Source organism: Oenanthe melanoleuca, chromosome 2 (assembly GCF_029582105.1).
Source record: "Oenanthe melanoleuca isolate GR-GAL-2019-014 chromosome 2, OMel1.0, whole genome shotgun sequence".
Lineage (NCBI taxonomy): Eukaryota > Metazoa > Chordata > Aves > Passeriformes > Muscicapidae > Oenanthe > Oenanthe melanoleuca.
In genome coordinates, this window is record NC_079335.1 from 32703134 (window position 1) to 32719593 (window position 16460).

Sequence of the window (16460 nt, forward strand, 5' to 3'; positions counted from 1 at the left end):
AAATCAGCATTTAAAGTGTTACATCTCAGAGCCCAAAGGAGAAGAAAGCTTCATGGAAGATAGTTCTTATTTGTATACATGACTCCTGTTGCCATTCATAAATCACTCAGGATGCTGTTTTAACCCAGAACAAGCTGGCATCACCCCTAAATACAGAAGATTGTGTGAAAGATTAACAGAACAAAAACAACAAAGAAGTCATTAAAACACCTAGATGATAAAATGCTTGAAAATATCTCCCCAAATTTCCTTGTGGCAAGACAGTGACTGAGCCATAAATCAAAGCTATTCTTCTGGAGGAGATGTTCAGGGAGAAGGCAGTACAGTGTGTTAGCATGAAGGACTGCAGCTCTTACAGTAATGGGGAGAAGCAGAAAACTGATCACTGCCCTCAGTTATTTAAAAAGCACTCTTCTCCCTTCCAGCAAGAAAAAAAAACCAATAAAAACCCAAACAAGCCTTGTTTTTGACAAAATCAACATAAGTTCATAGAATGGGGGCTTAATGCTAAATTTCATTTAATTAACTCTCAGCTTTTCCTATGTTACATTTGCATTGCTAAAAAACTAAAACTGTGAATTGTGTTGGATGAACAGATTCAATAATTTCTTTGCCAAAAGTAACTTTCATGTTACAAAGTCTTTATATCATGGAAAACAAATAGTTATTCAAAGCAAAAAACTCTGGTCCACTATGTACTCCTCAGTGATGATAACATAAGTAATAATGACAAACACACTGTCCAGCAAGAATTTGCTTCTAAGGCTACAAAAATAACCTAAACAAAAAACAAACAAACAAACAAACAAACAAACAAACAATCAAAACACTGAATTGCTCATTGCATTAAGAAATTCTGAAATCTACCAGTTTCCATTCTGTCTTTTTGCCATGCCACTTCATCAACTTCATCTGAACATGCCTGATGTGTGCAATAAGTAGTGGGATGAAAATGGCTGTAATACACAACAAGAAAAATAATTCCTAACACCAGACTCGAAATAGTTAAGATGCTTACAATTATAAAACATATTTCTTTGATAATGGAAGGTTTCCAGAAGATATATACAAACAAAATACCTAGAGTCACTACAGTGTGAGTAGCATAATAAATAGAAATGCAAACTTTTGTTCTTCTCCCCTTTATGTTAAAAAATGAAAAAATTAGAATTATTCCAACTACAGTTCTGTACAGATATTCCATCTTCTTAGACTTGCAAAATGTTGTATGCTGTTTCAAAGTCCAAATGAAGCCACAGATCCAAAGAAATATCAGTAGAAATACAGAAGTTCTGACACTTAGTAGAGTGATCAGTGAAATACTGAGCATCCAAGAAGTGATGGTAAGCAATTTATAGAAGAGATAGGTGAACTTGGAAAGCACACGAAATTCATCTTTGTCAGGCAGAGATTTTCGTAGTGATATCTGATAATCAACCATTGATAAGGAGATACCACAAAAAGACATAATAATGGCAGCATCTAAACAAAACACAAGGAAAAAATGTTAAATCAGAGAAAAAGATCGTATTTTACACTGTGATTTCTGAATGAAGCTTTAGAAAATGTCATGCTCTCCTATCACTCTCTTTATCCCAGTTTTATACTTACTCTCAGCTCCAATGCAATTCATGCTAATTTTGAGGCATATTTTAGTTACTTAAATCTAGGAATCTGATGGTGTTTGGTACACTTATGTTATCCTGCCCAGCCCCTGGTCCTTAATGGCCTTGCCTAAGTTGCACGTCATATTTGCCATCTCCATACAGAGGTGACTTAAAAATTCCCAAAGTATTGTAAATAGACCATAAAAATTTAAGTTTCAGCAACCAATATATGTGAGTCTGCTGTGTGTAAAATGTAGAAATCTGTAACTAAGACTTGATCTTTCACGTGGTCATATCCAAGATGGGACTTGCTTGATCCTTTTCCATGAGTAAATTTTGACTCCATGGGCTTTGAAGGAACACTAAACATCAATGCTGTATCCCCATTTGATTAGATAAATTCCAAAAACCCTGAATAATTCAATGTTCTGCCAATAATTCTGCTAGTTTTAGAGCTGGAAATGGTACAGCTGATGTCTTGCTTCTCAGAGTTAAACTAGTATCTCTTCACCATGTTGCATTCTACAATACTGGCATATCCTCAGATTTAGTTTTGACTCTGTCCCTCACCTGTAACATGGGTGATAGTGACAGCTCATGGGGCTGCTTTAATTGTGTTATTGATTTCCAAATGCCAATAGCAGTTTTAAAATAATCTGTAAGCAAAACCCCACATAACAAACTGCTCTGCAATTTACATGCTAATTGCACTTAAGAGCTTATTTTCAATTGATGCATCATTATGTTTCTATTAGATATTAATGACATTTTATAATTATGATGTACAGTATTCATATATGACTTTTCATTTTTACAGTGAAATCTTCTCATCAATATGGCACAATGGACCATCTACTAGACAGAAATTCTAATTAAATACAGAGTCATAATACAGTGGAAAATGTTTTCCAAGGTATGTTTAAAATGTTATGCAGTCATGAGTTGGATTTTTATGTAAGATACTCAACTTGCAACAGAAGGAAAAAGACAGACTTACATTGATAGAAATTAGTTTTGCCATGTCCCAAGAGGATGTAAATCTGAAGAAAAAGTTGTGGTGTGGTCTCAAGAAAAGTCTTGAACACCCTGAGCATGTTAATATCAGTCACTGCATCAATAGCCTGTTTTTGAATGAAGCTGGAAGGGTCTGCTTCTGATGCACCTCTGCTACTTGTTTGTTTAAATGCAGCTTGACAACCATATTTCAAAGCAAACCAATACCTATTTTGAAAAGGACAATTGATTAGACAGCCATTAGACAACATTTAGAAGACAAAGTCAATAAAATTATACAGCCTTACTACTTTTTCCATGTTCTACTCAGGTAAAATTTTGTCTGATATCTGTCTGGTATCAGGGATATCTGAGAATCATTTAAGCCCAGCAATACCATGCAATAAGAAAACTATTAAAACAGAATGAAACTTATCTGAATAAAGATTACAAGCTTTATTTTGTTAGGTTCTTATTTCTTTAAATTACTGCATTTCTGAAAATTAACTTAGTATCTTTCCTCAGTCTCTCTTTGAGATACTCATTCACTTTCCTTATATCCTCTCCAGGGTATTAATGAATATCCAGCTGTGAACATCCACATCTATGTAAGCAGAATATAGATCCATAAACCCCAAGTATAATTCCTGATGAACTGCAAACATAAAGCAGACTTTAAAAAAACTACTACATTGTTACTTTCTAAATAATCAGCAAGACTTATTTCAGAAAATAGCTTTCAAGACACATAGATTCCCAAGTTGAAAGATTCTGTTAACAATCTGAGTGGTTTTAGATGAAGAAGCCATTTGCCTTGGCAAATGAGTGCACCTGAAGGACTTTTAGAACAGTTCTGGTTTATTTTTAATTAAGCCTGAATTAACACTTCCTTTAAAAGGGCAGTAAATGCAAAGATACATGGAACTAGTCAGTTATGAGTATATATATATACGTAGGTAACAGGAACAGGCTGATATGATATGATATGATATGTATTTGATACAAATATGTATCAAATGAGATATTTATTACATACATGATGATGTAGTATAGAGAAATCTAGTCTTGCTGTGATAGCAGAGGTCCTGAGATGTGGAGAGATAGGACACAGTGTAGAAAAGCACATGCATAGCATGATAAGGGATGGCTTGAAAAAAGGATAGGAATGAAAAAATATGTGTGCAACAATTTTAACATTAGTAGTAGTAGCATTAGCATTAGTATTAGTATTAGTATTAGTATTAGTATTAGTATTAGTATTAGTAGTATTATTACTGAAGATTTTTGCATGCATGCATAGAAATATTCTCTCTTTTTGTGTAATAAATAGATCTAGATTAATAATAATTCTTGGAATCAACTGTTAGAATTTCACTTATATTAAGTTATTGGCTTTATACATATATAAATCCACGTGTTTGTCCATAAACAGGATTTTGATCATAGCAGCCTTCAGACATCCCTTCCGAACCTGTTTCTGTCGACTTAGCTCCCAGATGTTTTGAGCTTCTAACATTTTTCTCCAATGAACCCGTTTTGACTATAACCAGCCGGAAGGACAGCATAAGTAGTCCCTTTTAAAGAAAACTCACTGTTATTCAGCTCATTTTTCTAGCCTTGCAAAGACTACTACAGCCCTTCCTCATCAAAAGAAAAACTAATTTAGTAAATAAATTATGACAGTTGCATCATTCATTTGGATCTATTTTCTTGAGAAATTGAGCAGAACACCACAGGCCAACTCTTGGTTATCTTAGACAGTTGTACAAGACTGCTAATACACAGGCTGAGAAAGGCAAGGTGCTATGCCTTAACTTGACTCCTACTTACATTCCCTAAGACACCACCTGAGATAACGTCAGGATTCATGCTAAAGTGCAGCCTGAGCATCCACGGGATCACACACACCACGGACCTGATGAAACCTGCCCCGCTGCATTTACCGTATGTAGAGAACAGAGGGCAGCAGATCATCAGACAGTCAGATCTCACAGGATTTCTATTCCCACTGTAACACTGCGGCACAGTGCTCTTCTCCTTACTAAGGGAGCTGGGAAGAACCCCTGACTCCTTCAGAGGTTAAAAGTTTTACACCTTTACCACCTTTAAAGACCAAATCCTTGACCACAGGGAAGGCAGCTACAAGCAAGACAGCCAGGGTTGTCAGTTCCTGGGTTCAGGGCATGCTAGAGCATTCTTGACTTACTCCCTGGTTTGTTTTAAGGCATGCTGGCCATACAAGTGAGAATTGCAACATGGAAACAACAGCAGGAGTAGGTGTGGAGAAGCTTTGTTACTACTCAAGAGCCTCAATGGATGAGCCTTTGCTTTTCTCCTTGCAGAGATTCACAGACAGCATCCCTGCCACACTGTCCATGAGCTGGCTCTAGATCCATTATTTCCTCTCAAAGGAAACTCATTTTTATTTTTATGGTTTTGTGTATTTATCTTATTTTTCCCTGAATAGTCACTCATAAGCAAAGAACTGAACTGTTTGGCAAGGCATCTAAAGTTTTTTTCTGCTTGTAAAACAATTAGTATTCAAAAACATCTGTTTCTTCCATCTGAGATGTAAAAATCTGGAAAGTTTGCAATGTTTTCAAGAAAAAAAAAATAGACTAGACTGATCTGCTCATTGTCCATGGATTAATTCACCAGAGCCTGTGTTTGTCCAAGCAGCAAAAAGTGGAAACCAGCTGCACAAATTTCAAGCTGCAGAGCTCACAGCCGAGATGGGAGGTGATATGCAAGGCAAGAAATATCCTAAAAGGAGTATTTTACATAAATATATGTAGCTGAATGCATACCTGAAATCACTTGTCAGTTTTCAAAGCTCATTCCTTCTGAGCATTAGGTTTATATTGTTATAAGATTGTTATAAGATGTTATATTGTTATTTGTCACTAGTTGTAGCTAGGTTTTGGTTAGTCCACTTCTGACTTTGAACACTTTATAGAATACATTATTTTTTTCTAGTAAAGTCCAAATACTTCTACCGCTCTTTGATTATGTATTAATTCACAGAATTCACAGAATGACTAAGTTTGAAGAGACCTTCAAGATCATCAAGTCCGACCCATGCTCTAACACCTCAACTAAACCATGGCATGGAGTGCCACATTCAGCCTTTTCTTAAACACATCCAGGGATGGTGACTCCACAGAATTAAGCAGGGTGGCATTCTCTGAGCTCCATGTGCTTATGTCACTTACTGTAAGTTCACTGTGACAAATTTTCATGTTTTAAGAGTATTTTGTATTTACAATCTCATTCTCATCTGTACCTTTGGAATATGACCTCTAAGGAGGGGCTCATTGTCAACTTTTAGACCCAGTGTTGAACTATGTTCCTAGCCTAGGGCAAAGCTCAGTCCATACTAAAGCATAGGTCAGGTTTAAATTTTCTCCTTTATCATGACCACAGCTCAGTTAAACCCTGTGCCTGCTCTGAAACTATTATAGCTATACTTCTCTAACCTAATTTCCTGTAATATATCTATTGCTATAGAAGTTCTGTGCTTCAATATTCATAAACTGTAAAAAGTCTTTTAAAAAGGTACCACAACTGTAAAAAAAAACACATTAATGGAAAGTATTGGATTAGTTATGTATTTTGTGGAGAGGTACATCCTAACTGGAATGTGAAATGGTTGTGCCAATAATACAGAGAAATGCAGGTTTATCATTTGCTTTTTCTCCATAAATTATTTAAAGAGAATATGTTTTTCATTATTTCATGGTACATAAGCTACTTGGAAGCCAACAGAGAAAAAACCTATGTTGTCTTTACAACTAGAATTGTCATATGTGAATGGTAAACAATTACCAGTGTTTCTAAATATCATTCACTTTGACAGGAGTCAAAAAAAAGGGTTTCTGCCTTTCTGTTGCTTTACAGAGAATACAGATGACAGGGCTCCTCCTTGTTATAAACACTCCTGGAAACACAGATCCACTGTCTCTCTGTTCTTGAGATGTTCCCAGATATTCATCATCATTTCACAAGTGATGAAGTTTGATCCCGTAAAATTAGGAAGGCTTTGTCTCTGGCTTGGAATTCACAGCGGTGACAGCTATTTTGTTTTGTTGCTTCACAGCCTTCACATGTGACAAGCAAGCTGCCTTGCCAATGTTTCCATACCACATGCTTCCCCTCAGATGTCCACTGACTTTGCAACACAATCCCAGTATTATACTACACATCCCATCTCCTCAAACTACACCAACAAATATTCGTGTGCCATTTAGGAATTCATATTGGCAGGGTGTGAGTGGCCTGGCAATAATGATTGTCACGTCAAAATTCTGATCATGCAGTCACAGCTTTCAGCATTGTATAAATCCTTATCAAAGGAAAATTACTCTCTGCCGCATGTTAAATTTCACCTTCTAAATATCAAAATACTTGGATTTAATCCATGAAATTGATCCAACTAAGTCAATACTTAGGTCAGTAAATTTATATTAAGAAAATATGATCAAACACATAGAATCACAGAATCATTTAGTTTGGAAAAGATCATTAATATCATTGAGAACAGCCACTGCTCTAGCACTATCAAGTCCACCATTAAACCATATCCTAAGTGCCACATCTACATATCTTTTATATATCTCCAGAGATGGAGACTCACCCACTTCCTTGGGCACCTGTTCCAATGCAGTGAAGAAAGTTTTCCTAATATCCAATCCAAACTTTCCCAGTGTAAGTTGAGGCCATTTCCTCTCATGCTGTCACTTGTTAATTAAGAGAAGAGACTGACCCCCACCTGATGACAACCTGCTTTCATTTGTAGAGAGCAGTAAGAATTTGACACGTAAGCTCAGTGACATCTGCAAGCCAGATGACCCAACATCATCATTATTGTTCAGTTCCACTTGCAGAGCCTCATACCTGTTATGCAGGGTATCTGTGAAGGTAGGGGAGTCACAGGAAAGGCAGAGTGTGATTCTAGCAGTCTGTGTATGTGTCTCTCTATCCCTGATACTCCTCAACCTACTCACCTCCTCCCAGAGCTCTGTCACTTAGCACATGACTTCCTTTTCCAGAGTGCATCTCCCACAGGTGTGCTGACTGCTGCAAGCTGGTACTGCTTCAGAACACGGCCCACCCTGCAGCCCATCACCTATGATGGCTCTGAATTCCTCTCACTGCCTTTTAGAAATATATAATGAAATAACCCCCGGTTCATCAAAGGACTCACATTTACTCTGATGCCTCACAGACCTAGAATTAATTTTTACAAATATGCAAAAAAATCTTCTACATCTGCTTCTATCAAAGTTGCAGGGCATTCTGGGCTACCTTTAAGCATCAAGAGGCACAACAGCAGCTGTGAGTATCACAGTGGCTGCTGCCTATGTAACCTTCTATTCTGACAGCAAAGGTTATGAATTGCTAATTTTTAGTCTCCCACAGATGTGTCCTTGGCCGATGAAGGACACTGCTACACATCAGACAGCTCCAGAATCCATATGGTGCCCTAAGGAAATGTCCCGTTTCCCCACATTCCCTGATTGTGCTATTGTCTTAATGTTGTCTCTTATGTCAAGACTGTTCTCAATTCTACAAACATCTGTGTGAGCCATTTAGATGGGTCAGGCTGAATATAATTTTAGTCAGCATAGTTAATAGGTACAGTTTCAACTTAATTTTGTCTCCCTGCAGAGCATACCACTTCATATGAAATATAATTGCAGGTATGCTCTCTTTCCAAAAAAAGAAACTAAAGCCTTCTAAGGTAACAAATATTTTTAATTTTGTTTTCCTCTGATTTTATATATATTGTATATATGTATATATATAGCAAATTGATTTTCATATTTATTACTTAGCACTTTCAGTGTGTTAGTAAAACCAAGCTGATTCCCATTGTCCTGTGCACTGCACAAACCTCCAGTACCCAAAGGGTACTAATTTGTAAGTCAGCAGTTCCAGTACCTAAAGACAGCCTAGAAGAAAGCCAAAGAGGGACTTTGTACAAGAGCATGGAGTGATATGACAAGGGGGAATGGCTACAAACTGAAAGACAGTAGACTAAGACAAGATATCAGGATGAAACTCTTTCCTGTTAGGGTGGTTATTCACAGGTTGCCCAGAAAAGCTGTGAATGCCCCATCCCCAGAAGTGTTCAATGCCAGTTTGGATGGGGCTTTGATCAGCCTGGTCAAGTGGAAGGTATCTCTGCCCACAGCAGGAGGGCTGGAATGAGTGGATTTTTAAGGCCCCTTCCAAACCAAGCCATTCTAGGAGTCTAAACTCAAAGATGGAGCAGGAGGTGTAAAGGAAGATGAAAGAGTGAAGAAGGAAAGAAAGAAAGGAAAAAATGAAAAAAGATAATTTGATAAGGTTTATTCACATTTTATAATTTCAAGCATCCAGAGTTCACAGACTAAATCTTATTTACTGGTTAGGGCCTCATTTTTCTCTTTGAATGAAGAATACAGGTTTCTACCCCAAATGACCTTCTGAAGAATCTCACCTTAACAAGTGTGACCTGACTTGACAGAATCTATTTTTATGCATTTACTGCACAAATAAACCTGAGAGACTCTTTGTCTAAATTAACTGCATAAATCAGATGACTAAGAAGGAGAGCAGGAGGAAGTTGTACCTTGATACACCCAAGGAAAATAGGTATAATAAAAGTATCTAATAGTTAATCACCAAGGTACAAGCACAGATGCCAGCTTGCTGTTACCAGCTTATACTTCACAGCACGCATTACCACAGTTGAATTGTGAGGAGTGGCTGCAAGAACTTTGTAACTTATACATAACATCTTGGAAATTTTCCAAGCATAAATAGCAGCACTGGAGAAAATATCATTTGTGCAATAAAGAACAAGTGACCAAGCTGACAACACTGTCAAAGCAAAGGACAAAACAATGTTTACTAGATAATAAATCAGTCAGAGAATATGGAGTTAATTCTGGGAAAGAATTATAGAAATTCATGGTAAGAGATATTCTTTGGAAAGGGTATGAGTTCAGGTAAATCCAAGAGTTTTGTGGATTGCTTTACAATTAAGGTAATCCACCAAGCAAACAAAGTTTCCTATCACCATTAAGTCAGTCCCTGTGGGAAGACTGCTGCAGGTATTCTGACTAACTATTCAGCTACTCATATCTCTTCTGAATCTTAGTGGGTTTTCTTATATGGTTAGACACTCAGGTTCAAACATTACTTCTTCAGCTATCTCAAATGCTTAGCGTGCATAACATCACCTTGAAAACTCGTATTTATCAGTTATGACAGCAGTACATTTCAAAACAATAATTTTTATTAGGTATGCCTCCTCAAATGGCTGATTAATCAAACAAAGTAGGGTTGTGAATGATAAAAATCATTATTTACAAGGCATATGAAAGACAAACTACATGTCTATCAAAACCTGACAAAATTTATCACTGGCATGACCAGACAAAAATCCATTTGCTTTCATGGAACAGTAGTTGTTAAGGCTAGAATTGGTCTTGTCCCTGAAGCCATACTAAGCACTTCTTAAGAATTGTCCTAAACCACCATGATTTCTCATCTTAAAATAAGTGTTTAATGTTCTTACCTTATAAAAATTCCACAATGAAAGAGATGAACTAGAAAAACCAATTTCAGCTTCCCAGTATCAGTACCTTCCCAGTCGTTTTTAAACCACTCATAACTGAATATCTGAGTTATTATTGATGAAAGACCTCTAAAACACAGTATCAATATACTCCAAGAATATTGTCCTTGACAGAAATATCTACTAGCTACCCAGAAGTCAACTCCTATATCAACTACATAAATTATCATTCCACTAACTAAAAAAAATAAATTCTGCTTGGTAAATTTCATCATGTGTGAAACTGCAACTGTCATTCTCTCCTCACTAAATGTAAAGGAATCTAAATGCTTTCCTACAATGGAGTCTTTTTCCTGACAATATCACCTGTTCATATTGCTTCATACAAAGGAAAGTTGGGTTATCCATTTTTATTATGGCAAAGAGAGTTGCTTTTTCCCATGCTCTTGATTTAAATATTAAATTAACTCCTAAAATACACATCTATTCTGGAAAACGTAAATTGTCTTTTTAATTGATGGGGTCATTCTTCATTACTGATTCCTAGAAAGAAGAAGAAGAAAAAAGGAAGATTAGCAGCAAAAATATCTTCATCATTTAAAATATCCTACAGCAATTTGAACAGGTAAGTACGAAATGCAGAATGTGCTGAGATACTGGTGAACAATCAGCCCAAGAGAGCTGCATTTCTGAACCTGCTGAGATCACCCACTCTCCCAAACAGCAACTCTCCACTCAAGCAGGTCTTGAGATCATTCCTAAGAGTGGCAAAACACTAAGAAACAAGCAAGTTCATAAAAGCAGCTTATGGAAAAAAGATTGATTCCTTCCCAGAACTTTCTTCATTTCTGAACTCTTCTCCTTTACTGTGCACAGTGCAAAACATGGAGAAAACCTTTGTCTTGAGCACACACCATGGCATCAGAATAAACATCATTTGGCAGTTTCCAAATGCAGTACTGCATTTGTGTGCATATGTCCATTGTTTTTATCATTCCTGCTTGGTTTACCACATGCAGTAGGAAAGTGCTAAATAGGATTGCAGCTCTCCTGTTAGAGAGGTTTGTAAGGAGTCAGAGCAAGACCAGTCTATAGCTCTTTGAGAAATGTCTTCTAAGCTGTGTGTAGCTACACACGGATGATTTAACTACATAGCTCATGCAAATGTAATTAGTTTGTAGTCAGGAATACATTTTACAATGCCCAACACTGCAAGGATTCTTGTGACCTCTTGCATAGTCCTTATATGTCTTTTCTCTGTAGATCTGTGGTATTTGGCAGGCGAAACAGAAAAGCTAAAAGGTGGTACATTTCTTTTTCTCATTCACCTCTGCAACGCTATAAAGTTAAAATAATGAAGTCCCTTTATTTCATTTATATATCTTAGTAAAAAGCTGCTGGCAGCAAATGCAAAGGATGGGATGCAGGACATGCCAAGGCTGGGCTGGTGCCAGTGCCAAACAGCTGCAGACAATACATGGGGAACAGCTGCACCAGGGAACTTGGAGCAGGGAAAGGGCATGCGGAGGCAGGTCCCTTTCGATTTTGTGAGTTCAGGCACACTGCCACAGAGGAATGAAATGAGAGAATTGGTTAATAACCCATAAACAAAGGTAATGACTGTTCTTTGCTTGGGTTGACTGGGCTCATCTTCACTGTGACCTAGGTATAAACCCAAAAAAGAAAACTTAACTGCTTAATTTCCTAATGAAGACAAGCGGGAACATAACAGCCTGGAAAGGTGCTGAGTCTATGGATTATTTTTTTTGATCTAAGCCTTAGCTATTTCTAACCTACTTAGGTTTCATGTCCTGGCTCAGAAGAGGTCAGAAAGATCAGGTGATCTTGCAGCTGGGATAGTTGGAATCCTTTTGCAGTTCTTTCCTATTCTCTTCAATAAAATACCACTAATCTCTTGAAAATCACTAATGCAATTTATATCCAATTCACAGTTAGATTCTGGGAAGTGGACTTCAGTACAAAGTCCAGCATAAATTGAACTCTGTGTTTACAAACACAAAAAGACAAGTTAACCATGAGCCAGCAATGTCTCTGTGTGGCCAAGAAGGCAAATGGCGATGCAAGTGAACAGTGTGGCCAGCAGGTCAAGAGTGGTTATTCTCCCCCTCTACTCTGCCCTGGTGAGGCTGCATCTGGGGTACTGTGTCCAGTTCTGAGACCCCCAGTTCAAATATAGGCAAGGAACTACTGGAGAGGGTCTGGCAGAGGGTTATGAAGATGTTTAGGGGACTGGAACATCTCTCTCATGAGGACAGGCTGAGGGAGCTGGTTTTGTTCAAACTGGAGAAGAGACTGCTGAGAGGGTGTCTCATAAATGAACACAAATATCTTAAGGCCAGGTGTCAAGAAGATGGGACCAGACTCTTTTCAGTGATGCCCAGCAATGGGACAAAGGGCAATGGGTAAAAACTTAAATACAGGGAGTTCCATCTGAATATGAGAAAAAACTTAACTATGAGGGTGACAGAGCACTGCAACAAGTTGCCCAATCATTGTGGAGTCTCTCTGGAGATATTCAAAACCTGCCTGGATGCAATCCTGTGCAATCTGTTACAGGTGAACCTGCTTCAGCAGGGGGTTTGGATTAGAAGATCTTCAGAGGTCCCTCCAACCCCAATTGTTTTGTGACTCTGAATATTTTATGTCTGAAAATTTGTGTATGAATGAACTTAAGAGTTTATTACTAGGGTTTATTCAAGAAAATTTCAAAGGAAACAGTATTTACTCTATATAACAACATGTCATTCTGCAACTTGAGTACCACCTTTGTCAAGCTGTATCTACAGTTTTTAGAACATATTAAAAACAAAAACAAACATCAGACAAAACAAAACAAGCAAGTTCACTATTTGATTGTTCCAGGAAGCACAACAGTAACAGGTTAATCAATACCTGGATTCAAGCAGCAAGCTCTTTGGAAGACAATTTATGGCCAAATTAGGCAAGATAACAAGGTTCACATTTAATGACTAATACTCTACCAGATATTCAAGTGTCAAGGAGTAACCTCTAACCTTGTACTGAAATGAGTAAAAAAGGTAACAGGATTCCTCCCTTTTTACAGCCTCCCTATCCTTTCTGTACGTAAGCACTTCACAAAGAGGAATATGAGAAAGGAAGTTTTACAGGCAGACTCCTCTGAACTAACAGTATGAAGAGTAGCCGTGAGCCAGGGGATTTCTACTCCTGACAGGCCTACTGTCCAAACTACTGTCATGTCAGCAGTCTGCAGACCTGTCTGGACATCTTGGTGCTATTTGAAGCCATCAGGTTAGCTGAGATAAATGAAGAGCCACACATTAGCAAGCATGTCAGCTTCCTCACTGTCTCAATTATTTTGAATAAGGATTCTAGTCCTGAAAGAGCCTTGGAACAGCTGAAAAGACAGAAGGTTTATATTTTGCTCATGGCAACCTAAAAAAATTCTACCTGAGACTCAAAAATCTGTAATCACAGATGTCCATTGTCTTAATTCCAAATCCAAGCACCAACACCTGCTCACAGGTGCACATGAAATCACTGTCAAAGATTCCAGCCTTTAATGCCCTACATTTTATGCCTGATAGCACTCCAAAAAGCAGCATGGTCTCAGTACCAAGTGGGGTTCAATTAAGTGCTACAGGAGAGAGTGTCATGTATCAATCAGAATTAAATTGTCCCCAATCTTATTAACTATATGAGATCTAACATGACAGGAGCAGAAAGAGTAAACTGTCAGTCAACATAAATATAAGCCCCCTCTAAAAACTAACATACTGAATTCTTTTGTGATACAGAATCATTCTGTAATAAAGCAGAAACACTAAAATTAGATTAGCAAGGTTTCGGTTTTCACTATATATTTAAAAATCCATTTTAAAATGCAGTTACCTTAATACTGGCCATGGATAGAGGTTTTTTTCACTTCCAAAACTGTAGGTTTCAATATTCATCGATTTCCATCCATACCTTTATAAGACTTGCAATCCAAGGAAATGAAAGGACTTATTGATATAACACAAAGTGAAACTCAAATCATATGGAAACCATGTGACACAGTTAATGATTTGCTATCTGTTAAGAACTGTCCTTTGTATGATTGCATTATAAAAATAGTATTCTAAAAATTTGGTATAGAAGTCCCTGTTAATAATAAATACTAAGTTTAACAGATTATAAATTTCTCTTCAATAAAATCATTTAACAATTTACTTCATCAAAGTAAAAAAAAAATAATAATTGCTTTGCCTCTGTTTCTGTGTCTGTGTATTCATTTTAAAATTTAGACTTTAGTTCATTAGACTTGTTGAGCAAAAGCCAATAAATATTTCTGGAAACACAAGTGTAGATGTGTGTGATTATATGCATATGTTTGCTTATATTGATTCATTCATATATATTCATGTATATATCCCAAAGATGTATGCAAAAAGAACAATCTTTTTGGCTATAATTAAAAACTGTACTACAATGCACTTTAAGATAACCTTTCTGTGTAATGATGAATGAAGAGATTGCATGTGGCCAAGGACAGGTGATTAAAATTGTTTTCCTCTGGTAAAACTACAGGTGTTTGCAAGAGTCTGCTCCAGCTGAGCTGTTGGTACTCAACATGAAATTTTTATGCCTGTTTAAAACAGCTGCAGGGTACAAGGCACAGGTGTGATTCTGCCTCTGTGACTGCACTGCACAGGATGATGCTCACCCTCAGCCTGTAGTTTTTCTAGCTTAGGACAGGAGGTACAATCCTCAGTGTCTTCATAATGAACGTGATATCAACCCTTGTCTTTTCCTGTGTGCCTTCCTGCTTCTCTCTGACACTTTAGAAACATCCTAGTCCTAAGCAGTCCTTGCAGTGCTTGAAAGACCATTAAGTCAGCCAAGTCACAAACCCACTGCTATGATCTTTGTTATAATTTAAAAAAAAAAAATACAAAAACTCTATGGCACAGAGGGAGGGGAAAGGTTTGTGTACCTGATTCTTGGAGTGTCAACCAAGCAACCCACAAGATAAATTACTGGCTGGATGATCTATTTGCTTTCTGGTTTGACTTGGCATCAAAGCAAGCACAATTCTCAGTTGTGACAAATCTCCTATGGTATTCAGTACATATCCTTTTATTTGCTTCCAAATGTGGTAGGAAGGACGCTTGAAGTATTCATAGGCATTGATGAGCCTTCTCTTCTACAGACTAGCAGTACCAGGTCTTTCAGCCTTTCCTTACTAAAGAAATATCCCAGGCCCTTCATCATTCCCCCTAATCATCCCCCTCGCACAAACCTGCTGATCTGACTGTTGATCTATACATTTTCTATACAATGTTGCCCCCCACCCCATGAGGAATCCTGCATCCCACGGCCTTTCTCTCTGCAAAATCTGCTTCACTTCTTTTTGGTTTAAGGTCTTTTTACTTATCACTGTACCAGATAAAAAGAATAAAAATATAATGAAACAGAAAGAAAAATTTGCAAGTAAAAAATCCTCATAACGAGATATTCATGTGCCAATGGCTATGAAGAAAAGTCTCTCAAGACATTTTGTATCAATTGATTCTGACTAATTTTTGCAGAACTACATGCTTGTGCTTAGTTCAATCAGGCCACAGTGGAGAGGCATTTATCCTCGACATTAATACTTAAAATGTGAAAAAAAGCCAAGTACCAGTACTCAAAGATTTCTTGAGTGCTAAAAATTCGAACCTTGTGGTATTTTCAGAAACATCAGTCTGTGTCTCATGTATCTCTTAGCTGTTACAAAATTAATCATTGTATATCACCAACAATCTAATTCAGGTTTATTAATTTATTATTTAGGAAACTCAGCTGGTTTTGGTTTTTTTTAGTGGTAGCCTACCTTTCTCCCTCAAAAATTTAACAATACAAAACAGTCAGAGAACTGAAAGAACTTAAGGGTATACATACATCTTTTCCTGTACCACATCAGAGCATAATAGCAGGACTTTTACTACATGCCTATTAACCTCTATATTATAAGAGAAACAACAGATTTTTCAAACAGATGGGCTTATGCAGAAAATCATGATCAGAGAACCTGTATTTCATTCTCCAAAGGCACCATTGCTGCCACCTACAGATGAAACAAATTCACAGCTCTTGCCTAACATCAGAAAATGCTTTACTACAGGACAGCAAGAGTAGTAACAAGTATTCCCCAGAGAACAAGTCTACAGCTTCCCAAACAATTCTTAATTTCGGGGGAAAAAAGCCTTGCAATGTCAAAAATAATGGCACCTTGCTGAGTTATCAATGACATATAAAATTCAGATACATAATTT

General features: G+C 37.2%; 1 protein-coding gene across 1 annotated transcript; it reads right to left on the reverse strand.

Moving 5' to 3' along the window:
• Positions 1-494: 494 nt before the first annotated feature.
• On the reverse strand, positions 495-14160 carry XKR9 (XK related 9). The gene is made up of 4 exons (XM_056485552.1): positions 14056-14160; positions 10165-10707; positions 2605-2828; positions 495-1482 (listed from the first exon to the last, which is right to left on the reverse strand). Exons 2-4 carry the CDS (start codon positions 10458-10460, stop codon positions 839-841), a joined length of 1164 nt encoding a protein of 387 aa, XP_056341527.1. The 5' UTR covers positions 10461-10707; positions 14056-14160; the 3' UTR covers positions 495-838.
• Between the last annotated feature and the right edge of the window lie 2300 nt (positions 14161-16460).